The 17,559-nt window shown below is 39.3% G+C and overlaps 1 protein-coding gene across 4 annotated transcripts in view; it reads left to right on the top strand.

Moving 5' to 3' along the window:
* MACROD2 (mono-ADP ribosylhydrolase 2) overlaps positions 1-17,559 on the top strand; it is an 851,816-nt gene that overhangs the window by 480,946 nt on the left and 353,311 nt on the right. For all 4 annotated transcript variants that reach the window (XM_036379362.2, XM_054514164.1, XM_036379361.2 and 1 more), the window contains exon 6: positions 16,261-16,382. In XM_036379362.2, the coding sequence (XP_036235255.1) occupies positions 16,261-16,382 (122 nt within the window). The remainder of the gene's footprint in view (positions 1-16,260; positions 16,383-17,559) is intronic.

Below are 17,559 nucleotides of genomic sequence, written 5' to 3'. Positions count from 1 at the left end.
CAAGTTTTGAGGATTAAATAAATTGTGTTCTGTCTCCCTAGCTATACTGAACACACTTCTATCCATTGGGGTTTTTTGTGGGTTGTTTTTATTTTTGGGGGTTTGTTTTTGGTTTTTTTGTGTGTGTGTTTGGTTTTTTTTAATAATTGTGCCTTTTAATGCAGTATGTGGGGTTTAAAATCTCAGATGAAAGGATTTAGGCGGGGTGCAAGCAAAGTCACTCTTAAAGATCTTGAGTGTTTTTTTGAATAAGTTTTCTGTGACCTTTAGCAAGACTGGACTAGTGAAAAGGATACTGTTCAAAGACTTTGAAATTAAGGTGGGTGCCAACAAGACTTTCACGAATTTTAAAGTTCCTTCCACCTGTCTCTCTCTGTCTGTATTGCAGTACAAGAAATCTTTGCTTCCACAGGAAGCATCTTTATTTCTACCTAGGGCTATGTTTCCTGTGTGCTATCTATTCTTAAAATGAAGTCTCAACAGTATGTGCAGCTTACATCCACAGTAACCATCTATCACTTGAAAGAAGGTTTTAATTAACAGAACCCTAATTTTAATGAGGTACTGAGCCATGATCTTGTAAATTCTGTGGCACAGAGAATCACTTAGTTCAGGTTCACTCATAACAATCCTCAACAGCACAGTGTGTTTTATGACTGTTGAACAGATTTTGATGTTAATCTAGGAGCCCATTCTGGAGCGACTTTGTTCTTTACATTGTAAGCATATTTTGAATTAATTGTGTTAAGCTTTTAAAGCATAACTGTTACTTGCCTTCTGATCAAAATGCCTGCTATGTCTGAACTATTCACCCTGGGCCTCCAAGGACATTCAGTGCTCTCAAATCCTTCCCAAAAGTGTCTTTGCTGCAGTACCTAGGCCAGGGTAGGTATCATTTTTGCAGAACCTATATGCATTTAACAACTGCAGCAAAGTAAGCAGGTTATGCCATTTCACTTATCTCCAGAGCGTGCTGTGCAGGAGGAGAGGGCAGTTTTGGTGGCATGGTTGATGCTCTGGCTGAGATGTGCTAATTTCCATGTGCTGCACTTGTCACAGAAGCAGAAGGTGGGAAGTGAGGCATCCTTGAGTCTGTGTGTCCTCCCGTCGGCGCTGGATCCAAAGTGGCAGCAGCACGCTGAGCTGCTTTAACCTGCAGCCAGTTCTCCCTGCTCCCCAGGGGCAGTTCCAGCATGCTGAAGACAGAAAGATGTGTCCACAAGATCCCTTTCCCTGCAAATGCTGCTGGGGCGAGGATGGTGGCCCTGCAGCAGTGTGGAAATGTTCCCCTTGTGGGAGGGATAGACCTGGGGCAGCAGCGCCTGCTGCTTTGCCTGCTGTTTCCCAGAGCCCTTGCTAAGCACAGCACATAGGGGAATTTAAGAAGGAATCCCTGTGTGAAAGGGTGTTTTTTTTTCCCTTCTTTTGAAGTATTATCACTTACAAGAAGCTATTCAGGTTGTTGTGAATGTTTTTTTAATGGGGACATTGTAAAGACAGGGCTCCCCCATGGAATCAAGAATGAGAAATGTTGAAATAGTTCCCTAACAATGGGAATAGAATGCCATTCTGACAGATTTTGAGCACTAAATATACAGCTGTTTATCCATAGCAAAATAGGAAATTGATGAGACTCAAATCATTAGGTACACTATTTCAGGTAATAATCATGCATTAAACTAAGTTTTTTATTATTTCATAATCTGAATGGCCCAGTATTTAACTGGTTTTTTTTAACTATTATGGACCTTTAGTACTATTTTTAAAAAAGACTGAGTAGAATAAAAAAATTTTGCGTTGGAAGGGCCCTTAAAGCCCATCTAGTTCCAACCTTCTTTCCATAGGCATGGATACCTTCCCCTCAACCAGGTCATCAAAGCCCCATCTAACCTGGGGGAATACATCCAGGGATGGGGAATCCACTTCTTTTTTGGGCAACCTTTGCCAGTGCCTCGCCACCCTCTTAGGGAAGAAGCTTTTCCTGATTTCTAAACCTATCCCTTCAGCTTGTAGCCATTCCCTCTTTTCCTTTCAGTCTGTGCCCCCTTGTAAGCCCCCTTTAGTCTCTGTAAGAGGCTCTAAGGTCTCTAAGCACTTGGTTTCACTGGATGCTTCTCAGCATTGTCTTCAAAGAGGAAGTGCTCCAGCCCTCTGAGCATCTTCATGGTTCTCCTCTGCCCTCACCTCAGCATGTCCATTTATTATCCAGCTTCTTATGTTGGGACCCCAGACCCCACTGCAGATGGGGTCTCACTGAGTGGAGCAGAGGGGCAGAATCCCCTCCCTCACCTGCTGCCTCCCGATGCTCTGGGTGCTACACAGGTGGTCTCTGGGCTGCCAGTGCATGTTGCTGGCTCATACTGAGTTTCTCCCACACCCAATTTACCCCCAGTTCCTTCCCCTCAGGGTTGTTCTCACTCCATTCTCCATCCAACCTATACTTGTGCTTGGGATTACACTGACCCACCTGCTGGAAATACGCTTTTTGGCAAATTGATATGTTATTTAATATCTTCCTGATACACTAATGTTACGTGAGCACACAGCATTATACCCATCTCTTTACTGCCAACATTCACACTTGAAGGGCGGACTTCTTTTGCATTTTTGAAAAATGTGCATTTCATAACACTGGAGTTCAACATAATCTTTTGACTTCCCCATCAACCTCTATTTCATATTATCAAGGAGATACAGTTCCAGAATTTGGCTGATGCTTGTGTTTAAATTATTGGTCAGTTGTTTTGTACTAAGACCAGCAAACTGTGAGGATAATTTTATTTGAATCTAAGTAGTCTTCCTATTCAAGCACCATTGAAAAAAACCTTGAATCCCCATGTAGGTTACTATTCAGACTCCAGTTTTAAGTTACAATTCAGACTCCAGGTTTTTTAAGTGATGGTGCATTTTCATTGTCTTGTCCTACTCACTGTGTGATGAGAATGTAGAATTATATCTTCTGGTATCTGTGCCTTGTACCACAAATAAATGTAACTGTACCCGACTTGTTCATCAGCCAGTAATTGAGAACATCAGCAATGGTTTCCATTTTAGTCACAAATTCCAACAGTTTTGTTTGTGGATTGGTTTTTTTGTTGTGGGTTTTTTTTTTTTTTTTCTTTCTCCAGAATTTAGCAGAAGTGAATGTGCATTTACTTTGGCAATCCAGTTTCAGGGGATGTTATCAGGGATTCCTTTTTGGAAGCATCAGTGTGTTCTTCTTGGACCTGAACCCTTGCTGAACACTAAGAGCTACTCGACTAGTTTTTACTATCTGTTGTCCTGTAAAGTAATAAATGGCCCAAATTTTCTACACACTAATTAAAATTCCATTTCTTATGAATTCCTTAATTGAGAGCAAGTCATTATGTGCTTTGTTGATTCTTAAGTGCAAAGATAATTGCAATGGGCAGCATGAAAGTGGTTTGATTATTGCCTGTCGACTCTTGTGAATTCTAATAGGTCTAATTGCATAGCATCAATTCATCATCTCAGCATCACTTTTTATTATTAGCTCTCTGAATTGTAATGTGCTCATAAAGAAGTGTAGTAGTATATCAAGGATGACATGGTACCTGGCCTATTGTAATTTTCCTTCCTATCCTAATGTTACCAGAGAAATTAGAAGTTTAGTATATGGTCCTCCTTTCCAGAAACTACTTCAAAATTTGTCTCCATGAAGAAAAGGATACTGTCTTCCTCTGAATTTGCATTTATAATTTCTCTGCTAAATGATAGTCAGTCCTATTTTCTTACTTTTCTGAAGTGTTCCCATAAATCCTGACCATAATGTGTTGGCTATGAAACATCTATCAAAAGCTTGATGACAGGGTCCTTTGTTATTGCTGAACATTATTTAAATGATGAAGACTCTAATGAAGTGAAGTTCCCAACAAAACTTGGTTATATTAGAATTTCGTTCTGTGGGAAGTTGGGAATGAGGATTGGTTTTGTGGGATTTTTGTTTGTTTGTTTTTGTGATTTTGGTTTTTTTTTGGTTTTTTTGTCCCTAAAGCGAAGAGTATCAGGTATCAGTTTAGAAAATCTTGAAGATGGCTGAATATAACTAGAGAGGAGCACACATGAACCATGAACAATATCAGCACTAACATGGAGCAAAAGCTCCCTTCTGAGTGTTTTTAAGAATGAAAAGATGCCTTTGTGCTTATGTTAAAGCTCTGCCTTTTTCTAAAGCTTCAAAGTGTAGTGAAATCATCATCCAAGATTCCTCATCCTTGGCCTCTTCCATCTGGTACTATTTAGAGATATCTCAAACAACAGCCACCAACAGCCAGTGCTTCAAAGTGATTTTCCAAGTCATGCAGCAGCCCAGGTGGGTTTTAGCACTTGACTGTGTAAATGGGCACTGTTGAAGCAATTTGATTTACCTTTTTTGGAGTGTTGCTTTCAGGCCCAGAATCCACACTGAAAACACTCACCTGCATAAGGTCGGGTTGTTTGCCGTGATTAGTATCAAGCATTTGGCTTGCTTTGAAAAAAACCACTGCAGTGGTGTCACAAGAACATGTGAAAGTACATGTCTGTGTTTGATTTTCCTCTCTGCTGTCTTGCCCAAAATGTTTTAGCTTGCTTGACTGTATGTTGCTCAGCTCGTAAGGTCAGCCAAATGGTTTGCTGCTTCACGTGCTCTGATTTCTAGTGCTTTGTGAACAATAAGAGCTGACATTATTCTTGAAGCAACTGCTTTCACTGTGAAAATACCAGTTTGTCTTTCTGACAACCCACGCAGGGGGAAACAGTGCTGTAAAGTACAACTTTGCACATGGACTTCTAAAAAGTCCCTCTAATCCTCAGGCTGGTGTTCAAGTGGTAATGTGATTTTGCAGACATTTCTTCTTTTCCTGGAGAAACAATGCATTGAATTTGTGGATACTGCAGGTGGCAAAATGACCATTTTGCCTCAGTGACAATTGCAATAAAATTTACAAATATTTTCCTCAATATGGTTTCCCAGAAATGAAGCAGTTCCCTTCAGCAAGGGGCAGTCTTGGGTTTGGAAATGGCATGTGGTTCTGACACCTGTCACTCTCTCAAGTTTTGCCATCTCATTAGGTGTTTTTTCAAAGGCGTTGCTGCCATTTCTAGCCCCAGTCTTTCTGGTTCCCAGTTCCTAAACCCCAGCATCCCTTTTGAGTGACTTGAGTTAGAAATTCTCCACTGGTGATTATTGTGAAATGCCTGGACAGGCTAATGGCAGGCTACAATATTACTGAGCACATAAGTTGACTTTATTTACATCTGTGTATCCTTTACAGAGAGTAGAAGCTCAGGAGTGTCCTTCAGCAGCTCTTTTAGCTCATTACATGACTTTCCAGCAGGTTGTTTAAGTACATTTTTCTCAACTGAGTTGAACAAGAGGTGACACCAGCGTTTCTCCAAGGGCTCTTCCTCGTGACATTGACATGGAGAACATTAGCAGTGCAATAAGCCTCAGCAAGTTGCTAACAGTTCACTTTGCAATACATTTTTTATCTTGGGGAAAAAAAAATAGTTTCCCTGTTTTTTACTTTGGTATGTTTGCTCGTGCTGAAAATTCAATTGTTTACAACTTACACTGATGCAAAACACTTTCAAGATGCTTGTCAAAGCTTGTTTTTCACTTGGAACCACAGAAGCATTGCATATTGTGTAAAATACCATACCACAATTTTTTTGCTAAACACCCTCATTGGATGCATTTCATGTTTGTACTTAGCTTTTTTGTCTGCCAGTGATTCTGAACACGTTTGCTGGAGACTTTTAGCTCCTTTCCACCTTGGTGGTGCTTACCTGTGGTGTTTTGGTGAGCTGATCTGAGTTGTAAGCAGGCAGCCTCTGTACCCCAGCTGGCAGCTAGCCTGGCTGAGCTGGTCACAGTCCAGGACAAGCTGTATATGCCTCAATATGAAATATTGCTCAGTTAGATGTTGTATTATGAGCACAATCCAGAGAGTAAACGGAGTAAAAGATGGTGTTTTCTTGTCATCTTCTATTCTCTCCTTTTGGTATCTCTCTGAGCTGGAAGGCTGGAGAGATCAGATGATTTCAATGTGATGCTCGTGGTGTCTGTGAAAGCTCAGTTCTGAATGAAAACTGATAAAAGCTTTAAGGGCAGAGTACCATGGCCAGGCACAGCCATATTAGTTTCTTTGTCCTCTCGCTTGCCATGAGTCACATCCTGCTGGAAATATGGAGTGAGATATGAACTGAAGGGAAAATTGTAAACTTGGGCTCAAATTTCAAGCCTCCTGAGAACAAGCAAGATATAGCAAGTTGCGGGGTGTTTGCACTGGGCAAAGGGCTCTGGTGGCTGAACGTGTGTGTCACAAAGTGTGTTAGGACAATTCTATCTCCGGTGTAACCCTGCTCTCCCAAGCAAAATGGCAGCTCTCAGTCTTGATTCAAGACTTACATTTACTTAGTTGTGCTAAAACAGTAGTTGGATTTATTAACAATATAAATTAGCCTCTCTTCTCCTTTTGTTTGAAGCATTCAGAGAAATAATAGCTGTTTATTACAAAGCATGCAGGTAGCAGGGTAGAAGCACTGAAGTTCTTCTCTAAATCTGTTCTTTTTTTCTGCGTTCTGTATCTGTCGTGTAGATGATCTGTCTCTAGTCTGTGCAGACACATGTCTTTCTATTTCCCTCCTCCCTCTAGGACCAGGCTTGCTTGTGCCCTCCTCCATCATCTGCTGGGTTTTCTTGTAGGATGGATTGCAGAGCGCTGGCTTCCAAGTACTAATATTTGTCTCATTGCCAGCTGATGAAACTGAACCATCTTTCAAACTAGAGAGCATCTCTGGGGAAGAGGTGGGGGGAGAACAGTCAAAAGAATTTATCTTGGCATGTACAGAATTCTCATAACTTGGTGTCTGGAATATGTTAATATCAGGAGGGTGCTTTACTATGGTTTCAGCCACCTAGAATTAAAATACAATTGATGATAGAAAGTGAGATTCCTCTTCTAGGCAAGAAGTCTCATCCTATGGTTGAAAGAGCTGTCCAGTTATTTCACTTATCACACTTATGTAAGGCAATTAAAGTGGCACTGCCAACTGGAAATCTAGTCAGCTTTTAAAAATGAGTTGAGCTTGCCTTCAGGTGCTGCATCATGTCCTTGTTTCCATTGACTGTGTTCGACTGAGTTTGGGAGAAAGATTTCAATAGTAAATATATTTTTTTCCATTTTTGTGTTTTTGTGGTAGACTCATAGATATAGTAGGGCAACCATGTCTTAAGGAACTGACTTCAGACAAAGATCTGTTAAATGCAGCTTGCCAGAAGTACAGAAGATAAATACTTCAGGTCAAGTAAATTAGAGACTATGGTTTTCTTGTGAAAGTAAAAAGGTATTAAGAGTGAGATTTTTCAGTCATGCCATTTAAGAGATGAAATGGTGAGTGTGCATTCCTTCATCCTGAAGGTGTACTCCTCATTTCCTCTGCTGGTTCCTCTCTATTTGGATCCTTGTTACCTTTAAGCAGTAGTCTCACCAGTTTTTGTGAGATTGCTCCCAAGTTTAGAAGCAGTTTTCCAGTTTGGAGCTATAAATCACTGTGTTTATTGCTGTATAGAATGGAGTCCTGTAGCACAGTTCAAATGAATCCTCAGCTCTGTCTTTTTAACCTGGGGTTTATTGTATTTTTAAAAATATTTAATGGTTTCAGTCTATTAGTTTCCAACCTTCTCCTCCATCTGCATCCAGCTGGATTTGAGAGCTGATAAGTGGTACCAAGAGGCTGCACAAGCCTCTCCAATCTGTATTGCAAGAGCTGTATTGCATTGTTTGTGACAAGGGAAATACTGAACTTTCCTTGCATGGTTTCCAGTATTCAAACTTGAAAGCTAATTAGGCTGATGTAGCTGCCACTGGTTTCTTTAGTAGATACACGGAGAACCTGTAATTTTATAATATTTTTTCTGTTTTTCTTAAAGAAGACACGCAAAATCCTTAGCAACGCATCTAATTTCTGCTGTGAGGGATATGTAGATTAGAGAAATGTCAAACAAAATTATGTGCTCCAGTTTCTGAGGTGAAAGAAGTTTGTTTATTCCCAAGAAAACATATAGTAATAGTAAATGAATAAAACAAATGTGGGAACTTTTTGCAATGTACTTCCCTTAAGGAACAGATGCACAACTGAATCTATGAATATAATAAATTTGTCTTTGAAACTCTGAGTCATACTTTGCCTTCTGAAGAAGCCAATAAAACTTCTTCTTAAGGAAGCAGTTCTTCCAGTCTTTTTATAAATCTTTTTACCTGAAGTGATCTGATGAAAAAATTTGTATCCCTTCAGTGGGCAGATGAAACCAATGCTGGCAGTTTCCCTTCGTTTCACCTGAGGTTATTCTGCTGCTAATTTGTTATTAAGGGTTGTTTAGTTTGGTCTTCTGGAAACTTCCTGCTGTAATCATCAATCCTTTCAAGTGAAGATGAATATTTTGTAAGTTTCTATGATAATATTTTTAATTTCTACACTAAGGACATATAATTTGAGTGATTCAATATTTTCATGAGGGAAAGAAAGCCTTCAAGTATTGGCACAGTAATTGGGACATCTTAAATACTGCTTCTATTTAAGATGTCCCATGGCATGGTAAACATAACATGTTGGATTGTTTTCTTTGTTTCTTGGGATGTCTTCCTTTGTTCCAACATCCCTAAAATGAACTTGATCAAATAATAAAGAGCATTTTAATACGAAATCCTAGAAGTTATCAAAACAGAATTTGCACAGAAAAAAGTCCTTAAAATAGGAAATGAAGAGCTTTTGCTATGGCTTGTTGTTAAATTATCAGAGCACTCTGTAGCACTGTTCAGCACTCAGAGGAGAGCATAAGAAATTTAGTTCTGAGTATTAAAATTTTCTGGATAAAATCAATCTGGTACTATATTTTGTAATGAAGTTGAGTGAGGTTTTTGTGGATATTTTTGGTTTTGTTGGTTTTTTTTTTTGTTTGTTTTGTTTTGCTTTTGGAATTTTATTTTGTTTTGGTTGTTTTCCTGTTTTATTTTCCCCATGTCCTAAAGGGTGTATTTATGCTTCAATTGTGCAATACTCCAGCAGAGGTAACTAAATTCACTTCCACAGAACCAGGCTGGACACTGAGAACAGACAATGTGTGACAAGAGATCCACGCTTTGAGAAGCTGAGAACATAGATTAGCTAATTTCTGATTTCTGTGCCTGTGTCATTAATCTAATTCCAAAACTAGAACTGAAGTTAACTTGATCCCCATTTGCATTTTTATGACTTGATTTGTGTTGCATGTTTTTATGGGTAATATTTGAGAGATTCTCTACTGAATCAAGAATCCAGTGAGATTAAGGATCCCTCAAATTTACATGTCTGCTGTTATATCCTTCACCAGGTGGTGGATTTCGGTGTAAAATTTTTGTGGCATGGTAGACTGAAACTCTGTCATAGTTTCTAAAGAACAAATACTTTCAGTTTAGGGCAAGCAAGTTTATTTCTGAGTGTTGAAAAGCCTTATCGAATGATTTAAACCCAATGTCGTTCACAAACATCTTTTGCTATTCAATACAATAAAAATAGAGAATCTTTGTGGCTCATGCTTTGCTGTATGTAGCAAACATAAACAAAAAGGCACATAAGGACATTTTTGTCTGTAGCCCTGTCCACTTGTGAGGAATAATAGTGAAAGGTGGAAAGCATTGCTTGGATCAAGGGATCACTTGGTACATGTTTTCATGAGCCACTTCGTGAGGAGGGTGCTTGCCTGAGCTCCTCTGCTGCTACAGCAAAGTGAGCTTTCCTCTAGAGTGTGGGGAAGAAATCTGCTGCTGGGGCAGCACAATTTCATCTCTTCTGTTTATTAAGGTCTTCACTTGGGTTGGAAGGTAGGGAGCAAGGATAACATTTGAGCATTTCTGCTGCAAATTCTTCAGCCGAGATTAAAAAAAGAGACCGGGAATAACAAGTCGTGAATGTCATAACTTCATGTTCAGTCCTGTCATGTTCATTTCATGTTCACTGGTATCACACTATGAATATCCCAAGCAGAGCTGTTGCCTTTTAGCTTTCCATGTAGACCATTATTTCCATGGAAGTTGTGGGGCCGTCTGTCTGGCCGCTGCTTTGACATCTGTCATCGTGGCACTAAATTGCTTTGTAAAACCTATTACTTTGGGATACAGCACAGTGTCTCTTAATTGCACCACTTGATTCTCCTGCCTGAACAGAGCCTACTTTTGTTTCCACTGTTAATGGTGAGGCCCTGATGGCAGAGCGATGCTCTAAGTTCATTGATGGGAGGGGAACTGCTCTGGGATTACACAGACCTACTTGGGCCTTGTATTTTATGACAAGCATGAGTGCCAAAGGGGCTTGGGCTCTGACTTGTGTGACTTAATTCTCTGGCTGGCTGCGGAGGCAGTGGTGTAAGCCTTGTAAACAAGCTCCCTGTGTTTTTCAGCTTCCCACGGGTGCTGGGCGGTCTCTCTCTGCTAAATGCAGGCTATTGAGTGCAAACTTGTGCAGCTCCCCGCAGGGGCTCTCAGACTCAGCAAATCCCTCTCCTCTCCCTTTGGGAATATTGTTTTCTGGCTGTCTGTGCTGTCTTGTAGTTCGGATATACGTCTAACCCACAATGAAGGATGCTGGTTAATAATTCACAGTAAATATATTCTTTACCTTTCCTTGGCAGACAATGCCATTTAAGTGAAAAATGGCTTAAATATTTTACACAAATGACTTCTAGGTATTGTAGCTTTTGCAGCTAATGAAACATTTTTTTGTATTCACCCAAAACAGCTAATTAATCACAGAAGGCAGTTATAAAAGGTACAAAGTTCAGATTGAGCAGTGCTTACTGCCCCAAGCCTACAAACCTGAAACTGACTCTTTAACTGCTCATAAACACAATATATACCTATACAAAGCAGAGAAAGGCTTTTGAACTTAGGAGTTGTATGGTCTGTAGTCACACACAGCACTCAGTGATTAATAAAATACGTCTTACATTTATAAGATTCAGCTCTGCTAATCTGCTTTTGGAGACACAGAATTAGACTGCAGTCCTGTGGGATTCATTTCAGCTGAACTTAAAATTAACAGCTGTTTTTTGCATGCTGAAAATGCACTTTTTATCTGCGAGTGCATGTAGCTAGAAATAGAAAATGAAAAAGCTGAGCAATTTGTATCCCAAAGCAATAGGCTGCTCACATTTCTGAAGAATTGGGGTAGCCAGTAGGTATGAGTATCTGGAGGTATTTCCATTTGCCACGAACTGAACCTCAGCTCAGATCCCTTTTCAGCACCAACGTGATGGGTGCTTATTGTGTAAATCAGCTGATAATATTTACAAGCGGAGCCCTCAATGTTCTGAATTTTTACAAGTTGGTTTTTTTTTTTAATTCAGCGGTGCATGCAGTTGCAGCACCTTCCCTTTTTGAAATTCATCTGCTTCCCCCTGTGATTGACAGGGTCCAACTTTGTTATGCAGTTGGGTGGATGGGCTGATTATGGCTATGAATGTGTAAAAATGGGGTGAATGAGAGAAAAAATATGTAACTGATTATGGCTGTGGTTCATTAGCAGTGTGAACGCACCACACTCACATCTGTAAGGGAAGGAATGAGAGAAACTTACTTGTACTTTTTTAGTCGCTTGGAAAAACTCACTGTGCTAATATTTTTGCCATCCAATGTCACGTTTTCAAAGAACAAGGGAAGAGTAAATTACATTGTGATTCATTTAGGTCAGTCCTCCAGGTGGGTTTTTGGAGAGCAGTCACTTCTTTTCACCCTTTTCAACTGGAAATCATGTTTCATCCTTGCCCACACTGCCCTGCCCTTTTTTCATAGCAGTACAGTTAAAAACTTGGGTGAGAACACAGCAAGTTAAGGTGTATGGATGGACTTTTTTAAGAAAAAAACCTGAGAAAATAAGCCTCATTTGCCTTCTTATGCATAAAGTTTGTACTCTACAGCAGTTGTAGTTTCATTTCTGAAATACCTCCTTATGAACACTGTTTTAAACCAACAGCTTCATTAGCATTAAAAGCAGTTTGATCCATTGTTGTGGGCTGAATCCCAGATAAGGATACACCTTCCTTGGGGGCTCTCCACCTCAATGCCTATTAAAAATGTAAGCAAACATCTCTGCTTTGTGTACACACAGTGATTTATGGACCCATGGATTGCAGCTTTCTTTTTAATGAAGTTTCCTATCAGTGTGCTTGGCTGGAAGAGTGACCACAGTAAATCAGCAACTCCACAGCAGTGCTGGCAGCTTCTTTTGACATAAAAGTTAAAATACTACAAATGGGTATTCTGGCATTCTCTGAGTGATGACCATTCCCTTTTTGACCTGTTTACCTTCTTTTGAAGACAAAAAAACATGATTTGGTGTTTGGGAAATGTTTGCATCCCTTACTCCTGTTTGACCTCACTGAGAAGCGCTTGGACCCCAAAGGGTCCAGACTCCACAAGAGCAAACAGGAGCCAGCTTTTCCAGCCAAGCTAAATATTTTTTGAGTTTCTCTACATTTTCCCCAATTTAAAAGTCTTTAGGTGATCTTTTCTGTGTCATGCCATTTGTCCATAATGTACCTTCAGACCATGGTAATGCCCATCCCCACAGCTGGTGCTCCCACCTGCCTTGCTGCTGCAGTTGTTTTGCCTTTTCTGATGAAATTCATTCCTTTTTATCTGTCCTGTGGCAATCCTTTACTGTTGTGTTTTCCTTCAGAAGGCCCACGCTCTTCCCCAGGGTGGATCCTTGTTCTGGCTGGGTGTGGAAGGTGCCAGCTAGAACAGCAGGGCAGCAGTTCTGTCCTGAATTTTCTTGTGGACAAACATCTGTAGACCTCCCCTGTGGCACATACTCCTCCATTCTGCTGCTTTCTGCAAGGGATAAAATGTGAGCAGAAAGGAAACTATTGGGACAGACAAGCTTAAAGTTTGACAGTCTTTGTTGATGTATTAAAAATAAATGGTTCTGCTTCAGCCTGTGAAGTCTGATTCTCAGGTAGCAACTGTGTGGGCTGAAGGAGGGGGAAGAGCTGTTTTGTTTTCTGGTTTGTTTCCTTTATCCCTGTATAATCTCAAAGGGTTTTGCCCACCTGCAAACTTAAAGTATTTCGGAATAGCTTAAGCAGAATAAGCTCAATGTAGTTGACCTTACTGTAGTTGTAGTTTTTGTAGTTTCCTATGTAGTTTAGGAAATGTATGTATACACTGATTTTATTGACCATGTACAACAATATAATTTTTACTTCCCTGTTTGTCTGCTGACCATAAAGCACTGGCATATTAGTAATGCTGCTCTGCTAATACAATCTTTATCAAGTGTTTCAGTATAATAATGTGCCCAAGAAAAGCATTTCTTTGCCAATAATATGCTATGAACAGTTACAATAGTTGTGATATTTTTTATAAACCAGTTCATAGAATCACAGAATGCTTTGGGTTGGAAGCGACCTTAAACATCATTTAATTCCAAAGCCCCTGCCATAGGAAGCCTCCCATTAGATTGAGTTGGTCAGGGCCTATTCAATTCATAACCATCTTTTGGGTCCTGGCTAAAGAACCACCTATGATGGACTTGGAAAAATTTAAACATAAAAGCTAATAACTTCATTAAAGGTTACTTATTTATGTGAAGTGTCTGGTACAGCAATACAGGATTACTGATGAGTTGCTATGAAAATGCTAAATTGGGAAGTTCTGAAAAAAAGATGACAAAAACATTTTGCATTTATTGAGCAAAACTAGCATTATTAAACTAGTGTTTAATAATGAAAGACTAAAGGAATGGAGCTAAAGATTTGGTGAGTGAAATTCATCTAGAAATTATACTGTGGGAGTTTTATACAGGAGGACTCTGGCAAGAATTTGGTACTTGGTCTGTTCCCCAAAACTCCTTCTTGCCTTTAATTAATAAATGAATAATTTAAGCCATTATCTTCAGCTTTCAAGGAGCCAGACATTGAAATGCAGGAAACTCAGCCTTAGCTGAAAGAGGGAAACGTTTATGATTCTTTTCTTCTTAATCCTTTACACATTCTTTTAAAGTTGGTTTTATAGTTGTTCCTTGATTTGCTTGTTGGCTGCTGGGTTTTGTGAATTCGAAATTCATCATGATAACTCTGATCTTGGTGTCTGTAAATGTGTAGGGAACTTGACTGCCTTGAGATTCATGAGTATTTTCCTTTCCCTGTAGAATGATAGAATCATTTAGGCTGGAGAAGACCTTTAAGGTCATTGAGTACCTCCAGTAACCCATGCTGCCAAGTCCACTGTTAAATCATGTCTCTGGCCTCATAATCGAAGTTCACCTGTTGTAAAATAAAAAACAAGGAAAAAAAGTCAAGAAGTTTTGTTTTTTTTTTTTCCTTTTCTCTGAAGTTGCCAGAACTTCCAAATAGAAATATTCCTTGGAAAGTTCCAACCTCCAGGAAACTGCTGTAGTCATGAACAGAAATTAGTCTTTGGTAATAGAAGTATTCACATAACCTTATCTCTGCACACAGAAGCAAATTTTAAACTAGCTCTATCCTTTTTTCAAGTCCTTTGTTAATAGCTCTCAGTTTATGATAGTAGCTAAAAACCACGTAGGAGTATAACTCTTTTCTGAGCTGATAGGTTGTTTTAGTGTCCTGCTGTCATCCCCCTTGTCAGTGGACAAAAACTCAACACCTGTTGAAGGTTCAGTGGTAGGGAGGGTTCTCTGGAGTCACTATCTGGCAGCTGTGGCATTCAACAGAAATTATCCAACCTGTCCATCTTGTTCCCACAACTGGAGAAAATTACTGTGATCAAAATGGAAAGAAGAGTTCTCAACCTTTTATTTACTTCACAGGAGGGAGGTTTTCTGTAGCTGTTGGAAAGTTTAGCTGTTATAGGTTTCAGTTCCCATCACAGTGGATTCCTCAGTGTTTCTGGGCACTGGGAATCAGATGTGCTTTTATTTCCTGATTTATCAACACTTTGTGGCCAAAGAATAGAAAAGATTTTGAATTTTTCAGAACAGAGCTCAGCCTAAAAGCCACCTTTTAAATAGCAGAGAGCAGACAGATGATGTCTGAATTAATAAAAAAAGACAGTGTGCATTTTAATGTTATTTTGTCCATTTTCTCTTATGCTTTGGCATTTGTTGGATGAAAATCATCAAAACCAGCTTGGACAAAGAATAATGGTGTTAATTCAGTAGGATTTGTGAGTAAATTAAAATATTCTGGAGTGTAGCAACAGCAGATGTTGGTTGGAAACCTGACCCACATGGGACAGAAACACAACCTAAAAGGGGACCAGCAGTACTGCAGTTGAAAGTGTTGGCCTAATCCCTGTTAGTGCAACACTGAAAAAAGAAAATAAAATAGTGCCACTGTTTATTTCTGCTATGCATTGTAGGAAATTATAAAGAAAGGAAAAAAAAATACTTCTGCCACCATAGCTCATTTTATTATGCTCACATGTACTATGGAAGAATGATGTGTAAAAAGTAAATGTGCTTCATAACGGTTGGGGGACTAGGAAGGGGGAGATAAAAAAATCATGGTACCTATTAATTTGTAGGTATCTTTTCAATGCTTTTTTACTCCAGGCTCCTAAATTCATTTTTCTTTCAGCACTTTAGAGACTTTGATTGATTGCAGCATCAGATTTTGATGAGTCCGAAGGCATCATACCTAAGATGACTGTGCTTTCTCTTTTTGCTCGTTATAAATTTCTTCAAAGAGAATATTTTGTTTTACTGCATGGCATCTCCATCTGGTCTGTTGTGAGAGGAAGGCATGTTTTTTGAATAACCAACACATTCCTAAGTCTCAACTTTTCTTCTTCTCAAATGGTTACTGAGGAAAAGCAAAGATGACCTGTGTATCACCAGCAATGCTGAGGCTCTGTATGGTGAACTTTCCCAGTGAGTGGGCTTTGAGGAGTGAGAACAACTGTTTCAAAGTTCTACAGTATTTACAGCTGTAGAGGCCTTAAGATTTAGAGGATTTGTGCAAACATTTCATCTCTCCAGTGTGTGCATTGCTGTAGACATGTAACAAGCATTCCCTGTATCTTTCTCATGTTCTCCTTTAGTGCAAATCCTTCAAAATTTAACCTTTGCTGATTAGTGTTTAATTATTGGACATGCAGATTATGATGTGTTTTCTGGTTAAATACATTTGTTTACATTGTTATTTCTACCTTTGTGTGTAGCTATAATACCAGATTGAATTGTTGTGTGACACAGTAGCATCTTTAATGCTTCTTTATCATCTTTTTTTATTCACTGCAGATGTGATCCATACTGTTGGGCCAATTGCAAGAGGCCATCTCACTGACGATCATAAAGCAAACTTAGCAAGTTGCTATAAATCCTCTCTGAAACTGGCAAAAGAATACAACATCAGATCAATTGTAAGTATTGTGGGAGAGCACATTATTGTTCTTTCTAGTTTGGATCTTTCTTTCCTTGATGTAGAATAATTATGATTGTAAGCTTCCAGATACATTTCTTGCTCTTCGTGCTATGAGAGCCCAAAAAATTAAACATTATTTGGCCAAAACAATTGCTGGATGAAAGGGCTAAGCTTATTTTAGGAGTTGGGGAAAGTGCTTGGTAGTAGGAGTACAAGCAGCTGTCTCACTGAAGAAGGGAGGAAGCTGATCCCATGGCTCATTCTTATACTGTATTATTTATTTAAAAAACCCTAAGAAGCTCACTGGTCAGGAGGATAACTGCATGCAGTGTAGCGTCTTAAATAGCTGAGAAGTGATTAATGTGTTGCTTATTCTACCTATTAATAGTTCTTCCTAAAAATAAGGGTATTGGTCAATTGTTACTGGTTTTAGCACCCTCTCACCAAAATCTATCATAAAATAGCCTATTTATGTGATATTTCATTGAAATATAAAGTTCATTGAACTTGAAATGCATAGTACAGTGTTTTACCTCAAAGTGCCAAATTTTCAAAGGCCACAGAGGAAAGGAGCTTTTCCCTCTCCAGCTCCAGAGCTTTAATTCTGTAGCTGACACGGTTGCAGCTTAAGTCTTCACATATGCATGGCTTAGTTCCTTGTAGGTTTGAGAAAGAATTTGCCTTCTGAGCCTGACTTCACACCTTTGGGGTCATTTTGGCTGGTTATATGATAGCACATATTTTTGGCAACTTAGAATGCAAACATACTCACAATCTTAAAAAAATGTAAGCTGAACCAATGGTATTATATGAAGATGTAATATTCAGTAAGAGGAAGTTATTAACACTGAAATACCACAAATGGAAGATAAAGCTTTTTGGGGAGAAGGGCAGGACAGTTTGTAGGGCTTTGAACTGAAGTCAGATGTGCCCTTCAGAGTGAGACCTGATGAATATCATTTATTTCTTTCTCTTTGGTGAGAGCTCTGCTCTTGAACACTTTTTGTGCTCATGACATCCTCTCTCTGCTTCTCAAAATGGTTCCCAGCAGGCCCTCTTTCTGCCATTATACAAACCATTGTGGGGTCTGTTTTCTTTGGTGGGTTTGAGGTTTGTTTGGTTTGGTTTTTTTTAATTCTAGGCATAAAAATTAGAGCTGAAAACAGCCTTGGGTT

This window comes from Molothrus ater, chromosome 3 (assembly GCF_012460135.2).
Source record: "Molothrus ater isolate BHLD 08-10-18 breed brown headed cowbird chromosome 3, BPBGC_Mater_1.1, whole genome shotgun sequence".
NCBI classification, from domain to species: domain Eukaryota; kingdom Metazoa; phylum Chordata; class Aves; order Passeriformes; family Icteridae; genus Molothrus; species Molothrus ater.
The sequence above is the reverse complement of the archived record's forward strand: the minus strand, read 5'-3'. Positions and strand labels throughout refer to the sequence as shown.